This window comes from Corella eumyota, chromosome 5 (assembly GCF_963082875.1).
Source record: "Corella eumyota chromosome 5, kaCorEumy4.1, whole genome shotgun sequence".
Classification (NCBI taxonomy): domain Eukaryota; kingdom Metazoa; phylum Chordata; class Ascidiacea; order Phlebobranchia; family Corellidae; genus Corella; species Corella eumyota.
In genome coordinates, this window is record NC_137494.1 from 7,658,201 (window position 1) to 7,685,634 (window position 27,434).

At 25.2% G+C, this 27,434-nt stretch overlaps 1 protein-coding gene across 1 annotated transcript; it reads right to left on the reverse strand.

Annotated features, from left to right (window-relative positions):
- Positions 1–249: 249 nt before the first annotated feature.
- Positions 250–5,115, reverse strand: LOC145753406 (GPI ethanolamine phosphate transferase 3, catalytic subunit-like). The gene is made up of 13 exons (XM_082569818.1): positions 4,693–5,115; positions 4,240–4,437; positions 3,596–3,748; positions 3,346–3,461; positions 3,052–3,185; positions 2,894–2,984; positions 1,886–2,705; positions 1,650–1,815; positions 1,423–1,517; positions 1,089–1,262; positions 753–943; positions 519–643; positions 250–423 (listed from the first exon to the last, which is right to left on the reverse strand). Exons 1-13 carry the CDS (start codon positions 5,049–5,051, stop codon positions 250–252), a joined length of 2,796 nt encoding a protein of 931 aa, XP_082425944.1. The 5' UTR covers positions 5,052–5,115.
- Positions 5,116–27,434: the final 22,319 nt, after the last annotated feature.

A 27,434-nucleotide genomic window follows, 5' to 3' on the forward strand; every position in this document is an offset into this window, starting at 1 on the left:
ATTTTTTTGATGTGAAAAATATACTTTACTGTTAGATAACCAGTAGAGTTTTAACATATTTTGTTATTTTATTTATAAAAGCAATAATTAAAAAATAGGTATAGCCATCAAACATGAGTTATTCTGTCCACTTTTAAGCTTATTTTTTCTTTATTAACTTCTTAAACCAATACCTTAATTATTTTTCTCTTTTAATATATAATATTTAACACAAGAGCAATACACTAAAAAATATTGGCTTACTGGAGTTTATTTTTTTAGTGATAAAACATAATTTAATCTACCAATAAAAGCTAACATTAAAAAACTAGTAACACAAACAACAACAAATGAGATCCCTTCAAACATGAACCGTGGCGCAAAAATGGCCCACACCATTAAATGTCTTTTGTGTATACAACAAGCAAGCATGGTTCCAATAAGCTGTAAATTAAAAAAAATATTATGATTGTATCATTCTCTTGAACTTTTAATTTTTTTAATGAGTTGCTTTAAGTTAAGCTATTAGTTTAACTTACTTTAACACCTTGAACTGAAATGTACTTTAAATATATATCAGAAATAGTTGACCAGAGTTCAGATGAGTATTTAAGATTCTTTTTTTGTTTACGATAAGGCCAAAGTACAACAAGAGGTAGCAAAACTAAAAAAAAATTTGAAGGTAAACATGATAGGCTATTTAAAACGAGGCGCTAGGTAAAATTTACCCCTGATACCAAAATTTACTTATTGGGTATATGTTTTATATTAACCTGTGTGTAATATTTGAGAAGAAAAAATGTTTATGGTAACCAGAATAGCAGGAACAACAACAGTTTCATGATTTCCCTGAAATCCAACAAATGCAGATTCCCATGGTATGTTTGAGAAAGTGTTCTGATGTCCTGTTGCAAACCACCAAAATGCAGAAGACAGAGACCACAAAACAGTTGCTTCCAAAACACTAGTTAAATTTATGATGGATTAATATATTTTTCCTATTTCATCTGGCAAAATTGGCAACAGAAATAAATGCCCTTATTTTTTAAAGATAGTTTATAAATTACAACAGACAAAGAGTTTTAGTACTTAAAAAAATTAAATCTTACTCTAATTGAAAAATATTGATAATCTTTAATAACACAAGTGTAGATATCACATAAAGAAGTAAAACTTGTGCATAGTAAGAACCCAACAATATAGAAACTAGGAGAAGAATAGCAGTGCATAGATTTAGAATTGAGTTTGACAAAACTATAAGTTTTTCTTTCTCAAAGTTCAACCTAATTTTGAATTAAAAAAAGTAAAACAAAAGTCAATAACAATATAAATGCATTTAATAATTGCAAAGTAATAAACTTAATACCGATTTTAAAACAAAAAGTTTTTCTTGATTAGATTTAAAATAATCAGCAAATTTTAAAGTATGCAGTTAAACATTACCTTTGTGAAGAAAATGTAAGTAAAGACAGGATACTTATAAAAGTAAACACAAAACAGCAGCGAGGAAAGACAATCAGGTACAGGTAATGTGGAGTCTAAAAATAAATTTTTAAGCTTTAAATAAGTAAATATTAATGAAGCCATTGATTTGCTTTAAAGATTTAAGATTATCTAGGTGATTTTAAATAAATTAAAGTAATTTTGTATGTTTAAGTTATAATTCTTACTTCAGTTCCAAAAATTTTTGACCACCAGTAACAGATAACACAAAAGCAAGATACCCATAACATCATTTGTTTTATTATTAAAGATTGCACATCTTGATTACTCAAGTACTCATTCCAAGTTTGTAAAGTTAAAATTATTAGCAAACTTCCACTAGATAACAGAAACCTAACAAAACATGAAGTTTCAGCTAAAATCTAAGCATTTTGATTTTTAGCAACTATTTAATTATTTTTACCTAAATATTGGTGTGGCAAAAACTTGATTTAGATTTACATCTGTGGCACTTGATTCAGTGATAATATTTTCTAAATTGTAGCACCAATCTTGTTCAGGTCGACATTTTCGAAAATAAAATGCACATCGATAAATGGTTAACATAAGAATAGTTATAGAAACAGTTTGGATGCAAAGCTTAGTACTATTTTCACAGTGCAATTTTTTTGTTCTGACAATTTGAGACGAACAAAATCGAAGATGTTGATAACATAACAGACAAGTTAATGAGGAAAAAAGATACAGTGAAATCAAATCTTCGTTTAAAATAAAACTATTTGATAAATAGATAACAGGATAAAATAAAAATAAAATACCAAAAGAAATTTTAATTTTTTTAATAGCTTGGTTAAAAAATAAAGCTTTAGCAGCCCAAGCACATACAATTATAAAATAAAGCAGATACAAAATATAACTTGAAAAGAAAAGTGTAAACAAGCTGCATAAGAATAGAAAAAATGTAAATTCTAGATGGTGGGCTTCTTCTTTAAAAAACATCCACAAAATAGTAAAAAAACACAAGAACAATCCCCCAACCATATTGACCATATTAAACTGTGCCCAAACTGCTCGACACATTTCTCTTGAGCTAACCAAAAAATGTTTCAGGTTTTCAATTTCTTTGGTTTTATTTGAAGTCGATGATATGGCATTATAGAGATATTGGACTTTTTGAAAATCATTTTCAGAAAAAAATGAAAATTTGTGTTGGTATGATGTGAGGAAATTGTAAACTTGTGCAGCATTTACGGTTAAAGCTTTGTGTAGATCTAATACAGAATCTAAAATTGAAAAGACCGAAATTAAACAACCCGCCATACTAAAAATTATGCTGGTTAAAAAACAGAACACCACACACTTTTAAGAAAATATAACTTCCCAACTTTAAAATGCATAAAATATTACATCAAATCAAATATTGAGTTTAACATAACATCCAAAAAAAATTAATAAAAAAACAACATTATACCAGTGGGAAGAAAATCTGATATAAGCATTCCTAAGTTTCCGAAAGGAATTGGGGTTCCAAAAATAAGTGAAATTGTGGGAACGAGATCAATCTAAATATTACATATTTAGTTTTAAGAAGCCATGACATTTTTTTCAAAAGGGGGGTTAATGTCTAACCTGTTGCACAGTTTTTGATAAACAATTTTGATTGTCGACATTATTTACAAAGTTACCAGCAGGATTGTAAGCTATCAGAGCGGAATTTATTTCATCGTGGGTATCTCCTCCGTGATCGCCTGTGTGCGTCATTCCTGTTTGCAAAAAAAAGTAGCATTTTATTAAAAAAATAAATCGAAGGCGGCTTACTAGTTAAAAAGTAGTACAGTACCCTTTTTAGAAAAAAGAATTTAACATAGTTTTACCAAAAGTTTACAACAATATTTTAAGATTTAAATTTTTTTAAATTTTTACCATGGTCACCCATAACTAAAAGTAAATCATCATCTTTCATATTTTCCACAATATTTTTAATACTCTTATTCATTTGTTTAAGCTTTCTTGACATTTCACTATGAAATGGTCCATATCTAAAAAAGTTATAAAATATTTTTTGAACAGAATATCATTTTAAGAATTAAAAAAGCATAACCCAGTTGTTTAGTAAAAAGTTTAAATTTATGTAAATCTGATACTTTTACTTATGTAAAAAATATTTAAAGACCTATGTCCACAGTGATCCACTCCCAGAAAATGGGCAATCAACAATTTCCAATCAGTTTTGTTAAAGGCACTGTCAAAATGATTAAGAATGCCATCATCAACACTATCAAGATCCTTGACATCAAATGAAGGAAAGGGATATTCAGTTTTAAATCTAAAAGTTAAGATATATTAAGTATATATATATACAAAAGGTCTAGATTTTTAAATCCCGAAAACAAATAATAAAATGAATTTTGTCATTTTTTCCGTCGCATTATTGTAATATTTCTTTTACATCATTCTATTTTTTTTTGTATATATCTTTATCCTCGATGCGGGAAAGTCGAATGTGCGACTTAAACATAGAGTAACAACTGTTAGTCTAGAGTTGCCTTTAGCAGTTTGGGATATTATAGATTATAATTGCCCGGTAATTATGCTGCTAATTAAGTGCTGGCTCAACAGGAGTTCATACCGTTTATAGCGGGGATTAAACCCACGACCTCATGGTGGTGTAGCAAGTGTTCTTACCACTACACCACGCTATTCATTTTATTAATGCATAAAAAACCTAAAAAAATTATTTGCCAACAAGATGATCTTAATTCTTGTAAAACAGTAAAGTTTTCATTTAGATTAAAAATTAAACAAGTTAATATTTACGTGTTGGGAAACAACTTGACCCAAGTATCATCACCCAAAAAGGTGATGTTAGTAAATTGCACAATTTGATGAATTAAGTTGTCCTCGAAAATTTCAGAGCTGTCAAAGTTGCTGCTCACATCAAAAAAAGTTGGAAAACTTCCAGTAGTCATTCCTTTGATTCTCTGCATAGTGGTTGTTGGTGCATCTGCAATGAACCTATATCACAAATTAAAATTTAAAGTTTTGGAAGTACAAATACAGAAAATTAAAAAAATTTAGTTCTAAAATATCGCGTTCAGATAGTTCTTAAATAATACATTGTGATTACCACTTTTTATATTTTATACAAACACTTAAATCGGAAGATTTAAAATATTTAAGATATGTGTAGAAAGTTTATTTATTTTTACAGTGTTGTTTAAATATCACACTGCTTAACTTAATTATTCACTAAGTATGATTGCTTTTTACCTAAAAATCCGAACACTTGAACAGCCTTTTTTCTTTACCAGATCATTAAAAATAGTTAATTTGTTTTGATAGAAAAGTGGTATTCGAGATTCCGGAACATTTTCTATAAAGTCATATCTTAATGCATCAATGATAATGATCAAAACTCTTTTATAGGTTTGTGAAATGTTATGTAAATTCCAACATATTTCGTTCTGTTGGTATTTTGTCTCTAGTGGTTGATTGTCTTTTGTTTTACATTTACTTTTTTCAACAACTTCATGTCTTGTAAGTAAAAACCCTGATGAGAATAGGTAAGTTCCAACAAAAAAAGTTGCAACAAGAAAAAATATGACACAAAAGTGATGTTTAAAAGTCATTAATGCAAATTAATACCTTAAGTTGACTTGATGTTTAACATATTTTGTCTAAATAAAACAATACAGACAGAAAACAACAAAAATGTAAGAATTTATATTAATATAAGAGTAGCTTGCCATAGTCAGATAGTTTTCACAACAACCAGACAACATAAAAATCTAAATTCTGAAATTTATTACTAAAATACATAGTAGTGTAGCCAATGCAGTACCATATGTGCTAAAGTAAAGTGTTTTAACCATTACTTAATAGCCAGCATTTTACATTTAATAATGGCAGTAAGTAAAGCTAAAATCCTTACTGTACATCGGGAGAAAGAAATTTTTTAGACTAGTATTATTGTTTATAGTTCTGTTGACAACGCATGGTGCTTGCTCCCTCTTACTTTTTCATTTCTGTTTTCTTTTATTCTCTTTCGAGGAGAAAAACTGTTTTGCTCCTTTTAGGTAACGCTTCAATAAATGACAAAAACATAGGTGTTTATTTAAAATTCCCGCATTACAAGAAAACGGATAAAACAATTTAACGGCTTTGTTTTTATATTTTACTACAAAAATATGTCAAACAACAACAAATAGCAAAAGAATAATGCAATTTTAGTAACTGCAATAAAGTAAAGAATGGGTTTAATAGATGTGACAGGAAATAAATGGTTCGCATAACGATGTTTAAATTTATTGGTTTAAGTTAGGAAATGCGTCTAAAAAGTTTAAATTTTCAACTTTATATTCGGCATTTTTTTCTTCATCGTCTTTCCAGTGCCGCATTGTCGCTATACTAGCCAGCTCCGTTTCTTCCTTAACCTGGTGACTTTTTAGTCTGTGAGTTGAATCACACATTGCTTGGACATTTGCCTTATGCAAAGTGTGTTCAAAATCATTACCGTAATGCCTAAAATACGTTTGCATTTGATTAGCTCTGGCTATTGAACACCAAATGGCTTCGTAAGCTGTCGCTTGATTTAATTTAGGATAGCGGGAAAATAACGGAAATTGGTAGGGCTGTGTTTTGATGTCGTTTTTTAATAAGACATTGGTGGATTGAAGAGGATTTGGTTGATCTGATTGGATTTGACTTGTTTGCACATCTTTTGTCTCGTTGGGATTATGCGTTAGTTCGGGTGATTCTGGAAATTTGCTCTGTATGTTTTTGATTATTTGTCGTTGTTGTTTACGTTGCTTCGCTCGTCTGTTCTGAAACCAAACCTTAAAATAACAAAAATAAACAAATTTAAAATGGAATTATAAAAAAACAAAATCCTGCACTTAATTATAAATTTAAAAAAATGTAATTTATATTTTAAATTCAGTATTCACCTGTATTCTAGCTTCAGTAAGCAAGGTACGAGATGCCAGAGCGTTCCTGTAGAAGATATCCGGGTAGGCGGTGATTTTAAAAGCGCTCTCTAGGAGTAACAGTTGCTCTTGGCTAAAACTTGTTCTATTTCTTCTTCTACCAGTTCCATTATAAGGATAAGGTATTTGAACAGCTGAAATGTCACCTATTTAATAATAAAATTTAAACATTAAAACAATTAACTTCAAAATAAACAGATTACATCTTGTAATACTAACCGACTGTTGTAAATTGTTTTGACAAATCTTGAATAAAATCGTATTGCTGGGGTACACTTATTCTGCTTTCATTGTTGTTGCTGTTAATTAAAGTAATTTTCTCATTATTTTTTTCGTCAGCCATATTAAATTTAAATCTTGCTTACAATTGTGAAAATTTTATTGACAAATGAATACACATTGCTTTGTTTTGCTTTTTATATAAAAATTTTAATTTAAAATTAAAATTACGTTTTTTTTACATAAAATCCCATATGTGATTAAACAACGTAAATTGGGTCTTTAGTAGGCTAATGATTTATTATTTGAGCACATAGTAACGTTTTGAATTAACTTCCGAAACTTGACAGAATGATTAAAGAATTAGGTATTCTCTTGACAGTTAAAGATGCACACTACTTAATGAATAAACAATTGTCTTATTATCAAGGTATTTAAAACAAATGGACAATTAAACAAAAAAATAACGATAGAAATCTATTAACTGGAATGGCACAAACAATTTTAACATATTGACATATTGGGAAAATAATTATTTTAAATCAATAATTTTAGATAGAGTTGGCAAATACTTCTATAAAAATTAAATTAAAAATTAGTATTAAAATATTTAATTTAAATGTATTCATATATACTTGTCGTGTAAATCTCTTATTTAGGCTATTTTCCACAAAAACGGCAACGTTTAAGTTAAAGAATTAATCTTGGCAATATCTAGAAAAAGGCTTCATGCTTTAGGCGGTTTTAATGTTTTTGTTTTGATATGACGTCAAGTCGCCTGATACTTAATCGTTAATTGATTAGGTTTCTTTTGCCAAAACTTAATCTAAAATCATTTTTATACTTTATTTGACTGAGTGGTTTAAGATTTTGTATCATGTATGTTTATTATATTACTATTTGTTTTTTGAATTTATTTTCTTCGAATAAAAATAGGTGATTTAGTTTCCTATTGTTGTTAACAAACGTTTACACATGCTGTGACAATGGATTAGTTTATTTTACATCTGCGTGTGTTATTTGCCCGGCTTGGAATAGTGGGTAAAATTTTTTATTTTGTTTACATTTTTGCTACGCATATTAATTGTATTATTTAAATTATTGTTAATCCCAGAAAAAAAACTGCGTTTGATATATTTCTTATCTAAAATTTAATTCAGCCATTAAGCCAATGTTTTGTTAAGTTTAATCTTCATTTGAAAAAAACACGCTAAATAAGACACACGATGAATTAGTTTCTTTAATATATAGAAAAGCAGTCTTCAATTTATTTTTACGTTAATCTGTGTATTTAACTTTAGCTTACTAAAGAGGTTACACTAAACTGTATTAAAGTGTCATATTTAAACCTTCTCGGTAAAATGTCACTTTCGGTAATCTGTAAATAATGTCACGTCGCTTTCGGTCAAATATCCTTTTCAGTAAAATTTTGTTTTAAGTTTAACGTCCATTTCGGTAATATGTCTTTTTCGGTTAAATGTCTTTCGATATGTGATTTTAATCAAAAAAGTGTTTGATGCTTACCTTCTGTGAGAAACTTCGACATAGCCAAATATTCAACGTTTTAAACATCGTGTCAAATAAATAAATAAAAGCGTATGCAAACCCTTAATTATGCAGTTTTTGTTTAAGTTAGTTAACCTGAAATTTTTTTTAACAAATATGCAGTAGTTAAGTCATACGTAAGGGTTAGTTTTCCATTAAGCTACTAGTTATAAATTAATCTACTTTTTTTCATTTCAAATATTTACGAAAATTCAAACTAAATCCATTTGCATGTTAATAGAGATTAACAAATTAAATTGCTTTTTGTCTATGCACGGCAGGGTATGCTATTTAAGTTTAATTTAAAATAAGATTGGTATGTAAGTTTGGCAAGGAAAAATTATAACTTTTTTTGTAAGTTTGCTTGCATGTTAGTTGCCTCTTGTCTTAACCATCTGGCTTAAAATGGTCAAGTTGGTTTAGATTTAGATTAAAATAAATAATTTTCCATAAAACAAAAATACAAACGAATTCCGCGGTATTTTAAACATGATGAAAATTTTTTTTATATTTTAAAAAAAAAACATTTATTTTTTGCCATAAAATTGAATTTTAAGTTTGTATTTCTTATAGTAATATGGAAAACTAAAAAACAATGACCAAATATTTTAAATTATAGTACAAACAAAGAGCAGGAAGGATTACAGCTTTAAGACTTAAAATAGCCTGTCGGTAAATGCTCTTAGCAAGTCTTCTATTAGTTTAATTAAAATGATGTGCTATTCTAAAGCCCACTATTTTAAATAGGCTATATCTTATTTTTAAGATTTGTTTCTTTTTTTTGTAATTATGGTTCGAAATCTTAGATTTCGAAACATATTGTTATTGTCATTATACTTATTATTATTATGGTTCGAAATCTTAGATTTCGAAGCATATTGTTATTGTCATTATACTTATTATTATTTTTAATATTATTATGGTTCGAAATCTTAGATTTCGAAACATATTTTTATTGTCCGTATATTTATTATTATTTTTATTTTTATTCTTACTAATCCGAATTTTGAAATCGAATAACTTTTGATTTTGTGTATATAAATTTTTTAAATTTTAGTATGTTGTTTATTATCATATTGTGTTCCAATCCTCCTATTTTGATAATTTAAATATTATTAATTAGTGATTAATAAGTGTTTGTTTATTAAAATTTAGAGATCGTTATTAAGTTTTCAAATTTTGGTCAGTTATATATTATAATATTAATAACTCGAAAATCGATTAAAAATTTAATTTTTGTAAAAATAATCAAATATTTTCGAACCATATTTTATTTATCAAATAAATCTAGTTTTTTTTATTATTACAAGTGCTTACTTAAGCTATGTATACAATTTCGCATCATTGAAATGTCGTGGCAGTTAGCTCAGTGCGAAAGGCCCACAACTCTCAGAACTGTGTTCCGAGGTTTGGTTCCCAACTTAGACTCCTCAAAATAATCAACTTACCGATTTTTTGTATTTTGCATACATAGGGCGGGTCATATGATGACGTGACCTAGCACACTAGTAAAAAAGTTTTACAATATTTTTTTTTTAAATCAAAAGATAACTATACCAATAAAACCGCACTGTTCTAACAGCCGTGCTTGCAAAAAAATTTTAGCAAACATTAATATTTCCGAGAGTTATGACAAATTTATGACATTGATTTTTAATTTTTTTAGAACTGTTTTGGTATAACTAATGCTCAAGATAAAGAAATTTTCGAAAATAATTAAAAGAACAAAAAAACATTTTTTTATTTCGCGTACATTGAATTGTTCGCGCGACCTTATGACCTAATTAAACCCAAAATAAAAATTACCTCAAACTTTTGTTTTACTGAAAATTTTCGCGAAATGTTTTATCTTGAATGTTAGTTAGGCCAATGCGCGTCTAATAAAATACAAAATTTTAGGTTTTAGGATTTCATAAATTATTAATAAAAGCTTCATAACTTTTATGAATATTAATATTTTCGAAAAATATTTTGTAAACACGGTAATTAGACCTGTGCGGTTTCAACACAACAATTATTTTTCGATTTAAAGTTTTTAATTTTTTTTCAAAAAATTTGTATGCAATATCATTGGCCAAAAATATCACGTGACCTAATTAAACCCAAAATAAAAATTACCTCAAACTTTTGTTTTACTGAGAATTTTCGCGAAATGTTTTATCTTGAATGTTAGTTAGGCCAATGCGCGTCTAATAAAATACATTTTTTTAGGTTTTGAGATTTCATAAATTTTTAATAAAAGTTTCATAACTTTTATGAATATTAATATTTTCGAAAAATATTTTGTAAACACGGTAATTGGACCTGTGCGGTTCTAACACAACAATTATTTTTCGATTTAAAATTTTTTATTTTTTTTCAAAAAATTTGTATGCAATATCATTGGCCAAAAATATCACGTGACCTAATGAAAACCAAAATAAAAATTACCTCAAACTTTTGTTTTACTGAGAATTTTCGCGAAATGTTTTTTCTTGAATGTTAGTTAGGCCAATGCACGTCTAATAAAATACAAAATTTTAGGTTTTGAGATTTCATAAATTTTTAATAAAAGTTTCATAACTTTTATGAATATTTATATTTTCGAAAAATATTTTGTAAACACGATAATTGGACCTGTGCGGTTCTAACACAACAATTATTTTTCGATATAAAATTTTTAATTTTTTTTCAAAAAATTTGTATGCAATATCATTGGCCAAAAATATCACGTGACCTAATTAAACCCAAAATAAAATTTACCTCAAACTTTTGTTTTACTGAAAAATTTCGCGAAATGTTTTATCTTGAATGTTAGTTAGGCCAATGCGCGTCTAATAAAATACAAAATTTTAGGTTTTGAGATTTCATAAATTTTTAATAAAAGTTTCATAACTTTTATGAATATTAATATTTTTGAAAAATATTTTGTAAACACGGTAATTGGACCTGTGCGGTTCTAACACAACAATTATTTTTTGATTTAAAATTTTTAATTTTTTTTCAAAAAATTTGTATGCAATATCATTGGCCAAAAATATCACGTGACCTAATTAAACCCAAAATAAAAATTACCTCAAACTTTTGTTTTACTAAGAATTTTCGCGAAATGTTTTATCTTAAATGTTAGTTAGGCCAATGCGCGTCTAATAAAATACAAATTTTAGGTTTTGAGATTTCATAAATTTTTAACAAAAGTTTCATAACTTTTATGAATATTAATATTTTCGAAAAATATTTTGTAAACACGGTAATTAGACCTGTGCGGTTCTAACACAACAATTATTTTTCGATTTAAAGTTTTTAATTTTTTTTCAAAAAATTTGTATGCAATATCATTGGCCAAAGATATCACGTGACCTAATTAAACCCAAAATAAAAATTACCTCAAACTTTTGTTTTACTGAGAATTTTCGCGAAATGTTTTATCTTGAATGTTAGTTAGGCCAATGCGCGTCTAATAAAATACAAAATTTTAGGTTTTGAGATTTCATAAATTTTTAATAAAAGTTTCATAACTTTTATGAATATTAATATTTTCGAAAAATATTTTGTAAACACGGTAATTAGACCTGTGCGGTTCTAACACAACAATTATTTTTCGATTTAAAATTTTTTATTTTTTTTCAAAAAATTTGTATGCAATATCATTGGCCAAAAATATCACGTGACCTAATGAAACCCAAAATAAAAATTACCTCAAACTTTTGTTTTACTGAAAATTTTCGCAAAATATTTTATCTTGAATGTTAGTTAGACCAATGCGCGTCTAATAAAATACAAAATTTTAGGTTTTGAGATTTCATAAATTTTTAATAAAAGTTTCATAACTTTTATGAATATTAATATTTTTGAAAAATATTTTTTAAACACGGTAATTGGACCTGTGCGGTTCTAACACAACAATTATTTTTCGATTTAAAATTTTTTATTTTTTTTTTTTAAATGTGTATGCAATATCATTGGCCAAAAATATCACGTGACCTAATGAAAACCAAAATAAAAATTACCTTAAACTTTTGTTTTACTAAGAATTTTTGCGAAATGTTTTATCTTGAATGTTAGTTAGGCCAATGCGCGTCTAATAAAATACAAAATTTTAGGTTTTAAGATTTCATAAATTTTTAATAAAAATTTCATAACTTTTATGAATATTAATATTTTTGAAAAATATTTTGTAAACACGGTAATTGGACCTGTGCGGTTCTAACACAACAATTATTTTTCGATTTAAAATTTTTTATTTTTTTAAAAAAAATGTGTATGCAATATCATTGGCCAAAAATATCACGTGACCTAATTAAACCCAAAATAAAAATTACCTCAAACTTTTGTTTTACTGAGAATTTTCGCGAAATGTTTTATCTTGAATGTTAGTTAGGCCAATGCGCGTCTAATAAAATACAAACTTTTAGGTTTTGAGATTTCATAAATTTTTAATAAAAGTTTCATAACTTTTATGAATATTAATATTTTCGAAAAATATTTTGTAAACACGGTAATTGGACCTGTGCGTTTCTAACACAACAATTATTTTTCGATTTAAAATTTTTTATTTTTTTTCAAAAAATTTGTATGCAATATCATTGGCCAAAAATATCACGTGATCTAATGAAAACCAAAATAAAAATTACCTCAAACTTTTGTTTTACAGAAAATTTTCGCGAAATGTTTTATCTTGAATGTTAGTTAGGCCAATGCGTGTCTAATAAAATACAAAATTTTAGGTTTTAAGATTTCATAAATTTTTAATAAAAGTTTCATAACTTTTATGAATATTAATATTTTTGAAAAATATTTTGTAAACACGGTAATTGGAACTGTGCGGTTCTAACACAACAATTATTTTTCGATTTAAAATTTTTTATTTTTTTTTTTAAATTTGTATGCAATATCATTGGCCAAAAATATCACGTGATCTAATGAAAACCAAAATAAAAATTACCTCAAACTTTTGTTTTACTGAAAATTTTCGCGAAATGTTTAATCTTGAATGTTAGTTAGGCCAATGCGCGTCTAATAAAATACAAAATTTTAGGTTTTAAGATTTCATAAATTTTTAATAAAAGTTTCATAACTTTTATGAATATTAATATTTTCGAAAAATATTTTGTATACACGGTAATTGGACCGGTGCGGTTCTAACACAACAATTATTTTTCGATTTAAAATTTTTAATTTTTTTTTAAAAAATTTGCATGCAATATCATTGGCCAAAAATATCACGTGACCTAATGAAACCCAAAATAAAAATTACCTCAAACTTTTGTTTTACTGTGAATTTTCTCGAAATGTTTTATCTTGAATGTTAGTTAGGCCAATGTGCGTCTAATAAAATACAAAATTTTAGGTTTTGAGATTTCATAAATTTTTAATAAAAGTTTCATAACTTTATTGAATATTAATATTTTTGAAAAATATTTTGTAAACACGGTAATTGGAACTGTGCGGTTCTAACACAACAATTATTTTTCGATTTAAAATTTTTTATTTTTTTTTAAAATTTGTATGCAATATCATTGGCCAAAAATATCACGTGACCTAATTAAACCCAAAATAAAAATTACCTCAAACTTTTGTTTTACTGAAAATTTTTGCGAAATGTTTTATTTTGAATGTTAGTTAGGCCAATGCGCGTCTAATAAAATACAAAATTTAAGGTTTTGAGATTTCATAAATTTTTAATAAAAGTTTCATAACTTTTATAAATATTAATATTTTCGAAAAATATTTTGTAAACACGGTAATTGGACCTGTGCGGTTCTAACACAACAATTATTTTTCGATTTAAAATTTTTTATTTTTTTTCAAAAAATTTGTATGCGCAATATCATTGGCCAAAAATATCACGTGACCTAATTAAACCCAAAATAAAAATTACCTCAAACTTTTGTTTTACTGAAAATTTTTGCGAAATATTTTATCTTGAATGTTAGTTAGGCCAATGCGCGTCTAATAAAATACAAAATTTTAGGTTTTGACTTTTTATAAATTTTTAATAAAAGTATCATAACTTTTATGAATATTAATATTTTCGAAAAATATTATGTAAACACGGTAATCGGACCTGTGCCGTTCTAACAGAACAATTATTTTTAGATTTAAAATTTTTTATTTTTTTTTTTTAATTTGTACGCAATGTCATTGGCCAAAAATATCACGTGACGTAATGAAAACTAAAATAAAAATTACCTCAAACTTTTGTTTTACTGAAAATTTTCGCGAAATGTTTTATCTTGAATGTTAGTTAGGCCAATGCGCGTCTAATAAAATATAAAATTTAAGGTTTTGAGATTTCATAAATTTTTAATTAAAGTTTTATAACTTTATTGAATATTAATATTTTTGAAAAATATTTTGTAAACACGGTAATTAGACCTGTGCGGTTCTAACACAACAATTATTTTTCGATTTAAAATTTTTTATTTTTTTTTTTAAATTTGTATGCAATATCATTGGCCAAAAATATCACGTGACCTAATTAAACCCAAAATAAAAATTACCCCAAACTTTTGTTTTACTGAAAATTTTCGCGAAATGTTTTATCTTGAATGTTAGTTAGGCCAATGCGCGTCTAATAAAATACAAAATTTAAGGTTTTGAGATTTCATAAATTTTTAATAAAAGTTTCATAACTTTTATAAATATTAATATTTTTGAAAAATATTTTGTAAACACGTTAATTGGACCTGTGAGGTTCTAACACAACAATTATTTTTCGATTTAAAATTTTTAATTTTTTTTCAAAAAATTTGTATGCAATATCATTGGCCAAAAATATCACGTGACCTAATTAAACCCAAAATAAAAATTACCTCAAACTTTTGTTTTACTGAAAATTTTCGCGAAATATTTTATCTTGAATGTTAGTTAGGCCAATGCGCGTCTAATAAAATACAAAATTTTAGGTTTTGAGTTTTTATAAATTTTTAATAAAAGTATCATAACTTTTATGAATATTAATATTTTCGAAAAATATTGTGTAAACACGGTAATTGGACCTGTGCGGTTCTAACACAACAATTATTTTTAGATTTAAAATTTTTTATTTTTTTTCAAAAAATTTGTATGCAATATTATTGGCCAAAAATATCACGTGACCTAATTAATTCCAAAATAAAAATTACCCCAAACTTTTGTTTTACTGAGAATTTTCGCGAAATGTTTTATCTTGAATGTTAGTTAGGCCAATGCGCGTCTAATAAAATACAAACTTTTAGGTTTTGAGATTTCATAAATTTTTAATAAAAGTTTCATAACTTTTATGAATATTAATATTTTCGAAAAATAGTTTGTATACACGGTAATTGGACCTGTGCGGTTCTAACACAACAATTATTTTTCGATTTAAAATTTTTTATTTTTTTTCAAAAAATTTGTATGCAGTATCATTGGCCAAAAATATCACGTGACCTAATGAAACCCAAAATAAAAATTACCTCAAACTTTTGTTTTACTGAAAATTTTCGCGAAATATTTTATCTTAAATGTTAGTTAGGCCAATGCGCGTCTAATAAAATACAAAATTTTAGGTTTTAAGATTTTATAAATTTTTAATAAAAGTTTCATAACTTTTATGAATATTAATATTTTTGAAAAATATTTTGTAAAGACGGTAATTGGACCTGTGCGGTTCTAACACAACAATTATTTTTCGATTTAAAATTTTATATTTTTTTTTTTAAATTTGTATGCAATATCATTGGCCAAAAATATCACGTGATCTAATGAAAACCAAAATAAAAATTACCTCAAACTTTTGTTTTACTGAAAATTTTCGCGAAATGTTTTATCTTGAATGTTAGTTAGGCCAATGCGCGTCTAATAAAATACAAAATTTTAGGTTTTAAGATTTCATAAATTTTTAATAAAAGTTTCATAACTTTTATGAATATTAATATTTTCGAAAAATATTTTGTATACACGGTAATTGGACCGGTGCGGTTCTAACACAACAATTATTTTTCGATTTAAAATTTTTAATTTTTTTTTTAAAAATTTGCATGCAATATCATTGGCCAAAAATATCACGTGACCTAATGAAACCCAAAATAAAAATTACCTCAAACTTTTGTTTTACTGTGAATTTTCTCGAAATGTTTTATCTTGAATGTTAGTTAGGCCAATGTGCGTCTAATAAAATACAAAATTTTAGGTTTTGAGATTTCATAAATTTTTAATAAAAGTTTCATAACTTTATTGAATATTAATATTTTTGAAAAATATTTTGTAAACACGGTAATTGGAACTGTGCGGTTCTAACACAACAATTATTTTTCGATTTAAAATTTTTTATTTTTTTTTTAAATTTGTATGCAATATCATTGGCCAAAAATATCACGTGACCTAATTAAACCCAAAATAAAAATTACCTCAAACTTTTGTTTTACTGAAAATTTTTGCGAAATGTTTTATTTTGAATGTTAGTTAGGCCAATGCGCGTCTAATAAAATACAAAATTTAAGGTTTTGAGATTTCATAAATTTTTAATAAAAGTTTCATAACTTTTATAAATATTAATATTTTCGAAAAATATTTTGTAAACACGGTAATTGGACCTGTGCGGTTCTAACACAACAATTATTTTTCGATTTAAAATTTTTTATTTTTTTTCAAAAAATTTGTACGCAATATCATTGGCCAAAAATATCACGTGACCTAATTAAACCCAAAATAAAAATTACCTCAAACTTTTGTTTTACTGAAAATTTTCGCGAAATATTTTATCTTGAATGTTAGTTAGGCCAATGCGCGTCTAATAAAATACAAAATTTTAGGTTTTGAGTTTTTATAAATTTTTAATAAAAGTATCATAACTTTTATGAATATTAATATTTTCGAAAAATATTGTGTAAACACGGTAATTGGACCTGTGCGGTTCTAACACAACAATTATTTTTAGATTTAAAATTTTTTATTTTTTTTCAAAAAATTTGTATGCAATATTATTGGCCAAAAATATCACGTGACCTAATTAATTCCAAAATAAAAATTACCCCAAACTTTTGTTTTACTGAGAATTTTCGCGAAATGTTTTATCTTGAATGTTAGTTAGGCCAATGCGCGTCTAATAAAATACAAACTTTTAGGTTTTGAGATTTCATAAATTTTTAATAAAAGTTTCATAACTTTTATGAATATTAATATTTTCGAAAAATAGTTTGTATACACGGTAATTGGACCTGTGCGGTTCTAACACAACAATTATTTTTCGATTTAAAATTTTTTATTTTTTTTCAAAAAATTTGTATGCAGTATCATTGGCCAAAAATATCACGTGACCTAATGAAACCCAAAATAAAAATTACCTCAAACTTTTGTTTTACTGAAAATTTTCGCAAAATATTTTATCTTAAATGTTAGTTAGGCCAATGCGCGTCTAATAAAATACAAAATTTTAGGTTTTAAGATTTTATAAATTTTTAATAAAAGTTTCATAACTTTTATGAATATTAATATTTTTGAAAAATATTTTGTAAAGACGGTAATTGGACCTGTGCGGTTCTAACACAACAATTATTTTTCGATTTAAAATTTTATATTTTTTTTTTAAATTTGTATGCAATATCATTGGCCAAAAATATCACGTGATCTAATGAAAACCAAAATAAAAATTACCTCAAACTTTTGTTTTACTGAAAATTTTCGCGAAATGTTTTATCTTGAATGTTAGTTAGGCCAATGCGCGTCTAATAAAATACAAACTTTTAGGTTTTAAGATTTCATAAATTTTTAATAAAAGTTTCATAACTTTTATGAATATTAATATTTTCGAAAAATATTTTGTATACACGGTAATTGGACCGGTGCGGTTCTAACACAACAATTATTTTTCGATTTAAAATTTTTAATTTTTTTTTTAAAAATTTGCATGCAATATCATTGGCCAAAAATATCACGTGACCTAATGAAACCCAAAATAAAAATTACCTCAAACTTTTGTTTTACTGTGAATTTTCTCAAAATGTTTTATCTTGAATGTTAGTTAGGCCAATGTGCGTCTAATAAAATACAAAATTTTAGGTTTTGAGATTTCATAAATTTTTAATAAAAGTTTCATAACTTTATTGAATATTAATATTTTTGAAAAATATTTTGTAAACACGGTAATTGGAACTGTGCGGTTCTAACACAACAATTATTTTTCGATTTAAAATTTTTTATTTTTTTTTTAAATTTGTATGCAATATCATTGGCCAAAAATATCACGTGACCTAATTAAACCCAAAATAAAAATTACCTCAAACTTTTGTTTTACTGAAAATTTTTGCGAAATGTTTTATTTTGAATGTTAGTTAGGCCAATGCGCGTCTAATAAAATACAAAATTTAAGGTTTTGAGATTTCATAAATTTTTAATAAAAGTTTCATAACTTTTATAAATATTAATATTTTTGAAAAATATTTTGTAAACACGGTAATTGGACCTGTGCGGTTCTAACACAACAATTATTTTTCGATTTAAAATTTTTTATTTTTTTTTTTAAATTTGTATGCAATATCATTGGCCAAAAATATCACGTGACCTAATTAAACCCAAAATAAAAATTACCCCAAACTTTTGTTTTACTGAAAATTTTCGCGAAATGTTTTATCTTGAATGTTAGTTAGGCCAATGCGCGTCTAATAAAATACAAAATTTAAGGTTTTGAGATTTCATAAATTTTTAATAAAAGTTTCATAACTTTTATAAATATTAATATTTTTGAAAAATATTTTGTAAACACGTTAATTGGACCTGTGAGGTTCTAACACAACAATTATTTTTCGATTTAAAATTTTTAATTTTTTTTCAAAAAATTTGTATGCAATATCATTGGCCAAAAATATCACGTGACCTAATTAAACCCAAAATAAAAATTACCTCAAACTTTTGTTTTACTGAAAATTTTCGCGAAATATTTTATCTTGAATGTTAGTTAGGCCAATGCGCGTCTAATAAAATACAAAATTTTAGGTTTTGAGGTTTTATAAATTTTTAATAAAAGTATCATAACTTTTATGAATATTAATATTTTCGAAAAATATTGTGTAAACACGGTAATTGGACCTGTGCGGTTCTAACACAACAATTATTTTTAGATTTAAAATTTTTTATTTTTTTTCAAAAAATTTGTATGCAATATTATTGGCCAAAAATATCACGTGACCTAATTAATTCCAAAATAAAAATTACCCCAAACTTTTGTTTTACTGAGAATTTTCGCGAAATGTTTTATCTTGAATGTTAGTTAGGCCAATGCGCGTCTAATAAAATACAAACTTTTAGGTTTTGAGATTTCATAAATTTTTAATAAAAGTTTCATAACTTTTATGAATATTAATATTTTCGAAAAATAGTTTGTATACACGGTAATTGGACCTGTGCGGTTCTAACACAACAATTATTTTTCGATTTAAAATTTTTTATTTTTTTTCAAAAAATTTGTATGCAGTATCATTGGCCAAAAATATCACGTGACCTAATGAAACCCAAAATAAAAATTACCTCAAACTTTTGTTTTACTAAAAATTTTCGCAAAATATTTTATCTTGAATGTTAGTTAGGCCAATGCGCGTCTAATAAAATACAAAATTTTAGGTTTTAAGATTTTATAAATTTTTAATAAAAGTTTCATAACTTTTATGAATATTAATATTTTTGAAAAATATTTTGTAAACACGGTAATTGGACCTGTGCGGTTCTAACACAACAATTATTTTTCGATTTAAAATTTTATATTTTTTTTTTTAAATTTGTATGCAATATCATTGGCCAAAAATATCACGTGATCTAATGAAAACCAAAATAAAAATTACCTCAAACTTTTGTTTTACTGAAAATTTTCGCGAAATGTTTTATCTTGAATGTTAGTTAGGCCAATGCGCGTCTAATAAAATACAAAATTTTAGGTTTTAAGATTTCATAAATTTTTAATAAAAGTTTCATAACTTTTATGAATATTAATATTTTCGAAAAATATTTTGTATACACGGTAATTGGACCGGTGCGGTTCTAACACAACAAATATTTTTTGATTTAAAATTTTTAATTTTTTTTTTAAAAATTTGCATGCAATATCATTGGCCAAAAATATCACGTGACCTAATGAAACCCAAAATAAAAATTACCTCAAACTTTTGTTTTACTGTGAATTTTCTCGAAATGTTTTATCTTGAATGTTAGTTAGGCCAATGTGCGTCTAATAAAATACAAAATTTTAGGTTTTGAGATTTCATAAATTTTTAATAAAAGTTTCATAACTTTATTGAATATTAATATTTTTGAAAAATATTTTGTAAACACGGTAATTGGAACTGTGCGGTTCTAACACAACAATTATTTTTCGATTTAAAATTTTTTATTTTTTTTTTAAATTTGTATGCAATATCATTGGCCAAAAATATCACGTGACCTAATTAAACCCAAAATAAAAATTACCTCAAACTTTTGTTTTACTGAAAATTTTTGCGAAATGTTTTATTTTGAATGTTAGTTAGGCCAATGCGCGTCTAATAAAATACAAAATTTAAGGTTTTGAGATTTCATAAATTTTGAATAAAAGTTTCATAACTTTTATAAATATTAATATTTTCGAAAAATATTTTGTAAACACGGTAATTGGACCTGTGCGGTTCTAACACAACAATTATTTTTCGATTTAAAATTTTTTATTTTTTTTTTTTAATTTGTACGCAATGTCATTGGCCAAAAATATCACGTGACGTAATGAAAACTAAAATAAAAATTACCTCAAACTTTTGTTTTACTGAAAATTTTCGCGAAATGTTTTATCTTGAATGTTAGTTAGGCCAATGCGCGTCTAATAAAATATAAAACTTAAGGTTTTGAGATTTTATAAATTTTTAATAAAAGTTTCATAATTTTTATAAATATTAATATTTTTGAAAAATATATTGTAAACACGGTAATTGGACCTGTGAGGTTCTAACACAACAATTATTTTTCGATTTAAAATTTTTAATTTTTTTTCAAAAAATTTGTATGCAATATCATTGGCCAAAAATATCACGTGACCTAATTAAACCCAAAATAAAAATTACCTCAAACTTTTGTTTTACTGAAAATTTTCGCGAAATATTTTATCTTGAATGTTAGTTAGGCCAATGCGCGTCTAATAAAATACAAAATTTTAGGTTTTGAGTTTTTATAAATTTTTAATAAAAGTATCATAACTTTTATGAATATTAATATTTTCGAAAAATATTGTGTAAACACGGTAATTGGACCTGTGCGGTTCTAACACAACAATTATTTTTAGATTTAAAATTTTTTATTTTTTTTCAAAAAATTTGTATGCAATATTATTGGCCAAAAATATCACGTGATCTAATGAAAACCAAAATAAAAATTACCTCAAACTTTTGTTTTACTGAAAATTTTCGCGAAATGTTTTATCTTGAATGTTAGTTAGGCCAATGCGTGTCTAATAAAATACAAAATTTAAGGTTTTGAGATTTTATAAATTTTTAATAAAAGTTTCATAATTTTTATAAATATTAATATTTTTGAAAAATATATTGTAAACACGGTAATTGGACCTGTGAGGTTCTAACACAACAATTATTTTTCGATTTAAAATTTTTAATTTTTTTTCAAAAAATTTGTATGCAATATCATTGGCCAAAAATATCACGTGACCTAATTAAACCCAAAATAAAAATTACCTCAAACTTTTGTTTTACTGAAAATTTTCGCGAAATATTTTATCTTGAATGTTAGTTAGGCCAATGCGCGTCTAATAAAATACAAAATTTTAGGTTTTGAGTTTTTATAAATTTTTAATAAAAGTATCATAACTTTTATGAATATTAATATTTTCGAAAAATATTGTGTAAACACGGTAATTGGACCTGTGCGGTTCTAACACAACAATTATTTTTCGATTTAAAATTTTTTATTTTTTTTTTTTAATTTGTACACAATGTCATTGGCCAAAAATATCACGTGACGTAATGAAAACTAAAATAAAAATTACCTCAAACTTTTGTTTTACTGAAAATTTTCGCGAAATGTTTTATCTTGAATGTTAGTTAGGCCAATGCGCGTCTAATAAAATATAAAACTTAAGGTTTTGAGATTTCATAAATTTTTAATTAAAGTTTCATAACTTTATTGAATATTAATATTTTTGAAAAATATTTTGTAAACACGGTAATTAGACCTGTGCGGTTCTAACACAACAATTATTTTTCGATTTAAAATTTTTTATTTTTTTTTTTAAATTTGTATGCAATATCATTGGCCAAAAATATCACGTGACCTAATTAAACCCAAAATAAAAATTACCCCAAACTTTTGTTTTACTGAAAATTTTCGCGAAATGTTTTATTTTGAATGTTAGTTAGGCCAATGCGCGTCTAATAAAATACAAAATTTAAGGTTTTGAGATTTTATAAATTTTTAATAAAAGTTTCATAATTTTTATAAATATTAATATTTTTGAAAAATATATTGTAAACACGGTAATTGGACCTGTGAGGTTCTAACACAACAATTATTTTTCGATTTAAAATTTTTAATTTTTTTTCAAAAAATTTGTATGCAATATCATTGGCCAAAAATATTACGTGACCTAATTAAACCCAAAATAAAAATTACCTCAAACTTTTGTTTTACTGAAAATTTTCGCGAAATATTTTATCTTGAATGTTAGTTAGGCCAATGCGCGTCTAATAAAATACAAAATTTTAGGTTTTGAGTTTTTATAAATTTTTAATAAAAGTATCATAACTTTTATGAATATTAATATTTTCGATAAATATTGTGTAAACACGGTAATTGGACCTGTGCGGTTCTAACACAACAATTATTTTTAGATTTAAAATTTTTTATTTTTTTTCAAAAAATTTGTATGCAATATTATTGGCCAAAAATATCACGTGATCTAATGAAAACCAAAATAAAAATTACCTCAAACTTTTGTTTTACTGAAAATTTTCGCGAAATGTTTTATCTTGAATGTTAGTTAGGCCAATGCGTGTCTAATAAAATACAAAATTTTAGGTTTTAAAATTTCATAAATTTTTAATAAAAGTTTCATAACTTTTATGAATATTAATATTTTTGAAAAATATTTTGTAAACACGGTAATTGGAACTGTGCGGTTCTAACACAACAATTATTTTTCGATTTAAAATTTTTTATTTTTTTTTTTAAATTTGTATGCAATATCATTAGCCAAAAATATCACGTGATCTAATGAAAACCAAAATAAAAATTACCTCAAACGTTTGTTTTACCGAAAATTTTCGCGAAATGTTTTATCTTGAATGTTAGTTAGGCCAATGCGTGTCTAATAAAATGCAAAATTTTAGGTTTTAAGATTTCATAAATTTTTAATAAAAGTTTCATAACTTTTATGAATATTAATATTTTTGAAAAATATTTTGTAAACACGGTAATTGGAACTGTGCGGTTCTAACACAACAATTATTTTTCGATTTAAAATTTTTTATTTTTTTTTTTAAATTTGTATGCAATATCATTGGCCAAAAATATCACGTGATCTAATGAAAACCAAAATAAAAATTACCTCAATCTTTTGTTTTACTGAAAATTTTCGCGAAATGTTTTATCTTGAATGTTAGTTAGGCCAATGCGCGTCTAATAAAATACAAAATTTTAGGTTTTAAGATTTCATAAATTTTTAATAAAAGTTTCATAACTTTTATGAATATTAATATTTTCGAAAAATATTTTGTATACACGGTAATTGGACCGGTGCGGTTCTAATACAACAATTATTTTTCGATTTAAAATTTTTAATTTTTTTTTAAAAAATTTGCATGCAATATCATTGGCCAAAAATATCACGTGACCTAATGAAACCCAAAATAAAAATTACCTCAAACTTTTGTTTTACTGTGAATTTTCTCGAAATGTTTTATCTTGAATGTTAGTTAGGCCAATGTGCGTCTAATAAAATACAAAATTTTAGGTTTTGAGATTTCATAAATTTTTAATAAAAGTTTCATAACTTTATTGAATATTAATATTTTTGAAAAATATTTTGTAAACACGGTAATTGGAACTGTGCGGTTCTAACACAACAATTATTTTTCGATTTAAAATTTTTTATTTTTATTTTAAATTTGTATGCAATATCATTGGCCAAAAATATCACGTGACCTAATTAAACCCAAAATAAAAATTACCTCAAACTTTTGTTTTACTGAAAATTTTTGCGAAATGTTTTATTTTGAATGTTAGTTAGGCCAATGCGCGTCTAATAAAATACAAAATTTAAGGTTTTGAGATTTCATAAATTTTTAATAAAAGTTTCATAACTTTTATAAATATTAATATTTTCGAAAAATATTTTGTAAACACGGTAATTGGACCTGTGCGGTTCTAACACAACAATTATTTTTCGATTTAAAATTTTTAATTTTTTTTCAAAAAATTTGTATGCGCAATATCATTGGCCAAAAATATCACGTGACCTAATTAAACCCAAAATAAAAATTACCTCAAACTTTTGTTTTACTGAAAATTTTTGCGAAATATTTTATCTTGAATGTTAGTTAGGCCAATGCGCGTCTAATAAAATACAAAATTTTAGGTTTTGACTTTTTATAAATTTTTAATAAAAGTATCATAACTTTTATGAATATTAATATTTTCGAAAAATATTATGTAAACACGGTAATCGGACCTGTGCCGTTCTAACAGAACAATTATTTTTAGATTTAAAATTTTTTATTTTTTTTTTTTAATTTGTACGCAATGTCATTGGCCAAAAATATCACGTGACGTAATGAAAACTAAAATAAAAATTACCTCAAACTTTTGTTTTACTGAAAATTTTCGCGAAATGTTTTATCTTGAATGTTAGTTAGGCCAATGCGCGTCTAATAAAATATAAAATTTAAGGTTTTGAGATTTCATAAATTTTTAATTAAAGTTTCATAACTTTATTGAATATTAATATTTTTGAAAAATATTTTGTAAACACGGTAATTAGACCTGTGCGGTTCTAACACAACAATTATTTTTCGATTTAAAATTTTTTATTTTTTTTTTTAAATTTGTATGCAATATCATTGGCCAAAAATATCACGTGACCTAATTAAACCCAAAATAAAAATTACCCCAAACTTTTGTTTTACTGAAAATTTTCGCGAAATGTTTTATCTTGAATGTTAGTTAGGCCAATGCGCGTCTAATAAAATACAAAATTTAAGGTTTTGAGATTTCATAAATTTTTAATAAAAGTTTCATAACTTTTATAAATATTAATATTTTTGAAAAATATATTGTAAACACGGTAATTGGACCTGTGAGGTTCTAACACAACAATTATTTTTCGATTTAAAATTTTTAATTTTTTTTCAAAAAATTTGTATGCAATATCATTGGCCAAAAATATCACGTGACCTAATTAAACCCAAAATAAAAATTACCTCAAACTTTTGTTTTACTGAAAATTTTCGCGAAATATTTTATCTTGAATGTTAGTTAGGCCAATGCGCGTCTAATAAAATACAAAATTTTAGGTTTTGAGTTTTTATAAATTTTTAATAAAAGTATCATAACTTTTATGAATATTAATATTTTCGAAAAATATTGTGTAAACACGGTAATTGGACCTGTGCGGTTCTAACACAACAATTATTTTTAGATTTAAAATTTTTTATTTTTTTTCAAAAAATTTGTATGCAATATTATTGGCCAAAAATATCACGTGACCTAATTAATTCCAAAATAAAAATTACCCCAAACTTTTGTTTTACTGAGAATTTTCGCGAAATGTTTTATCTTGAATGTTAGTTAGGCCAATGCGCGTCTAATAAAATACAAACTTTTAGGTTTTGAGATTTCATAAATTTTTAATAAAAGTTTCATAACTTTTATGAATATTAATATTTTCGAAAAATAGTTTGTATACACGGTAATTGGACCTGTGCGGTTCTAACACAACAATTATTTTTCGATTTAAAATTTTTTATTTTTTTTCAAAAAATTTGTATGCAGTATCATTGGCCAAAAATATCACGTGACCTAATGAAACCCAAAATAAAAATTACCTCAAACTTTTGTTTTACTGAAAATTTTCGCAAAATATTTTATCTTAAATGTTAGTTAGGCCAATGCGCGTCTAATAAAATACAAAATTTTAGGTTTTAAGATTTTATAAATTTTTAATAAAAGTTTCATAACTTTTATGAATATTAATATTATTGAAAAATATTTTGTAAACACGGTAATTGAACCTGTGCGGTTCTAACACAACAATTATTTTTCGATTTAAAATTTTTTATTTTTTTTTTTAAAATGTGTATGCAATATCATTGGCCAAAAATATCACGTGACCTAATGAAACCCAAAATAAAAATTACCTCAAACTTTTGTTTTACTGAAAATTTTCGCAAAATATTTTATCTTGAATGTTAGTTAGGCCAATGCGCGTCTAATAAAATACAAAATTTTAGGTTCTAATATTTCATAAATTTTTAATAAAAGTTTCATAACTTTTATGAATATTAATATTTTCGAAAAATATTTTGTATACACGGTAATTGGACCGGTGCGGTTCTAACACAACAATTATTTTTCGATTTAAAATTTTTAATTTTTTTTCAAAAAATTTGTATGCAATATCATTGGCCAAAAATATCACGTGACCTAATTAAACCCAAAATTAAAATTATCCAAAATTTTGTTTTACTAAGAATTTTCGCGAAATGTTTTATCTTGAATGTTAGTTAGGCCAATGCGCGTCTAATAAAATACAAAATTTTAGGTTTTGAGATTTCATAAATTTTTAATAAAAGTTTCATAACTTTTATGAATATTAATATTTTCGAAAAATAGTTTGTATACACGGTAATTGGACCGGTGCGGTTCTAACACAACAATTATTTTTCGATTTAAAATTTTTAATTCTTTTTCAAAAAATTTGTATGCAATATCATTGGCCAAAAATATCACGTGACCTAATTAAACCCAAAATAAAAATTACCTCAAACTTTTGTTTTACTGAGAATTTTCGCGAAATGGTTTATCTTGAATGTTAGTTAGGCCAATGCGCGTCTAATAAAATACAAAATTTTAGGTTTTGAGATTTCATAAATTTTTAATAAAAGTTTCATAACTTTTATGAATATTAATATTTTCGAAAAATATTTTGTAAACACGGTAATTGGACCTGTGCGTTTCTAACACAACAATTATTTTTCGATTTAAAATTTTTTATTTTTTTTCAAAAAATTTGTATGCAATATCATTGTCCAAAAATATCACGTGATCTAATGAAAACCAAAATAAAAATTACCTCAAACT

Coding starts and splice junctions, on each gene's coding strand:
- LOC145753406 (XM_082569818.1), bottom strand. CDS start 5,051: ATGACTTTTAAACATCACTTTTGTGTCATATTTTTTCTTGTTGCAACT. Junction 3,186..3,345: donor TTTAGTTATGGGTGACCATG/GTAAAAATTTAA, acceptor TTTTGCAAACAG/GAATGACGCACACAGGCGAT. Junction 1,816..1,885: donor TTTGCCACACCAATATTTAG/GTAAAAATAATT, acceptor ATGTTTTGTTAG/GTTTCTGTTATCTAGTGGAA.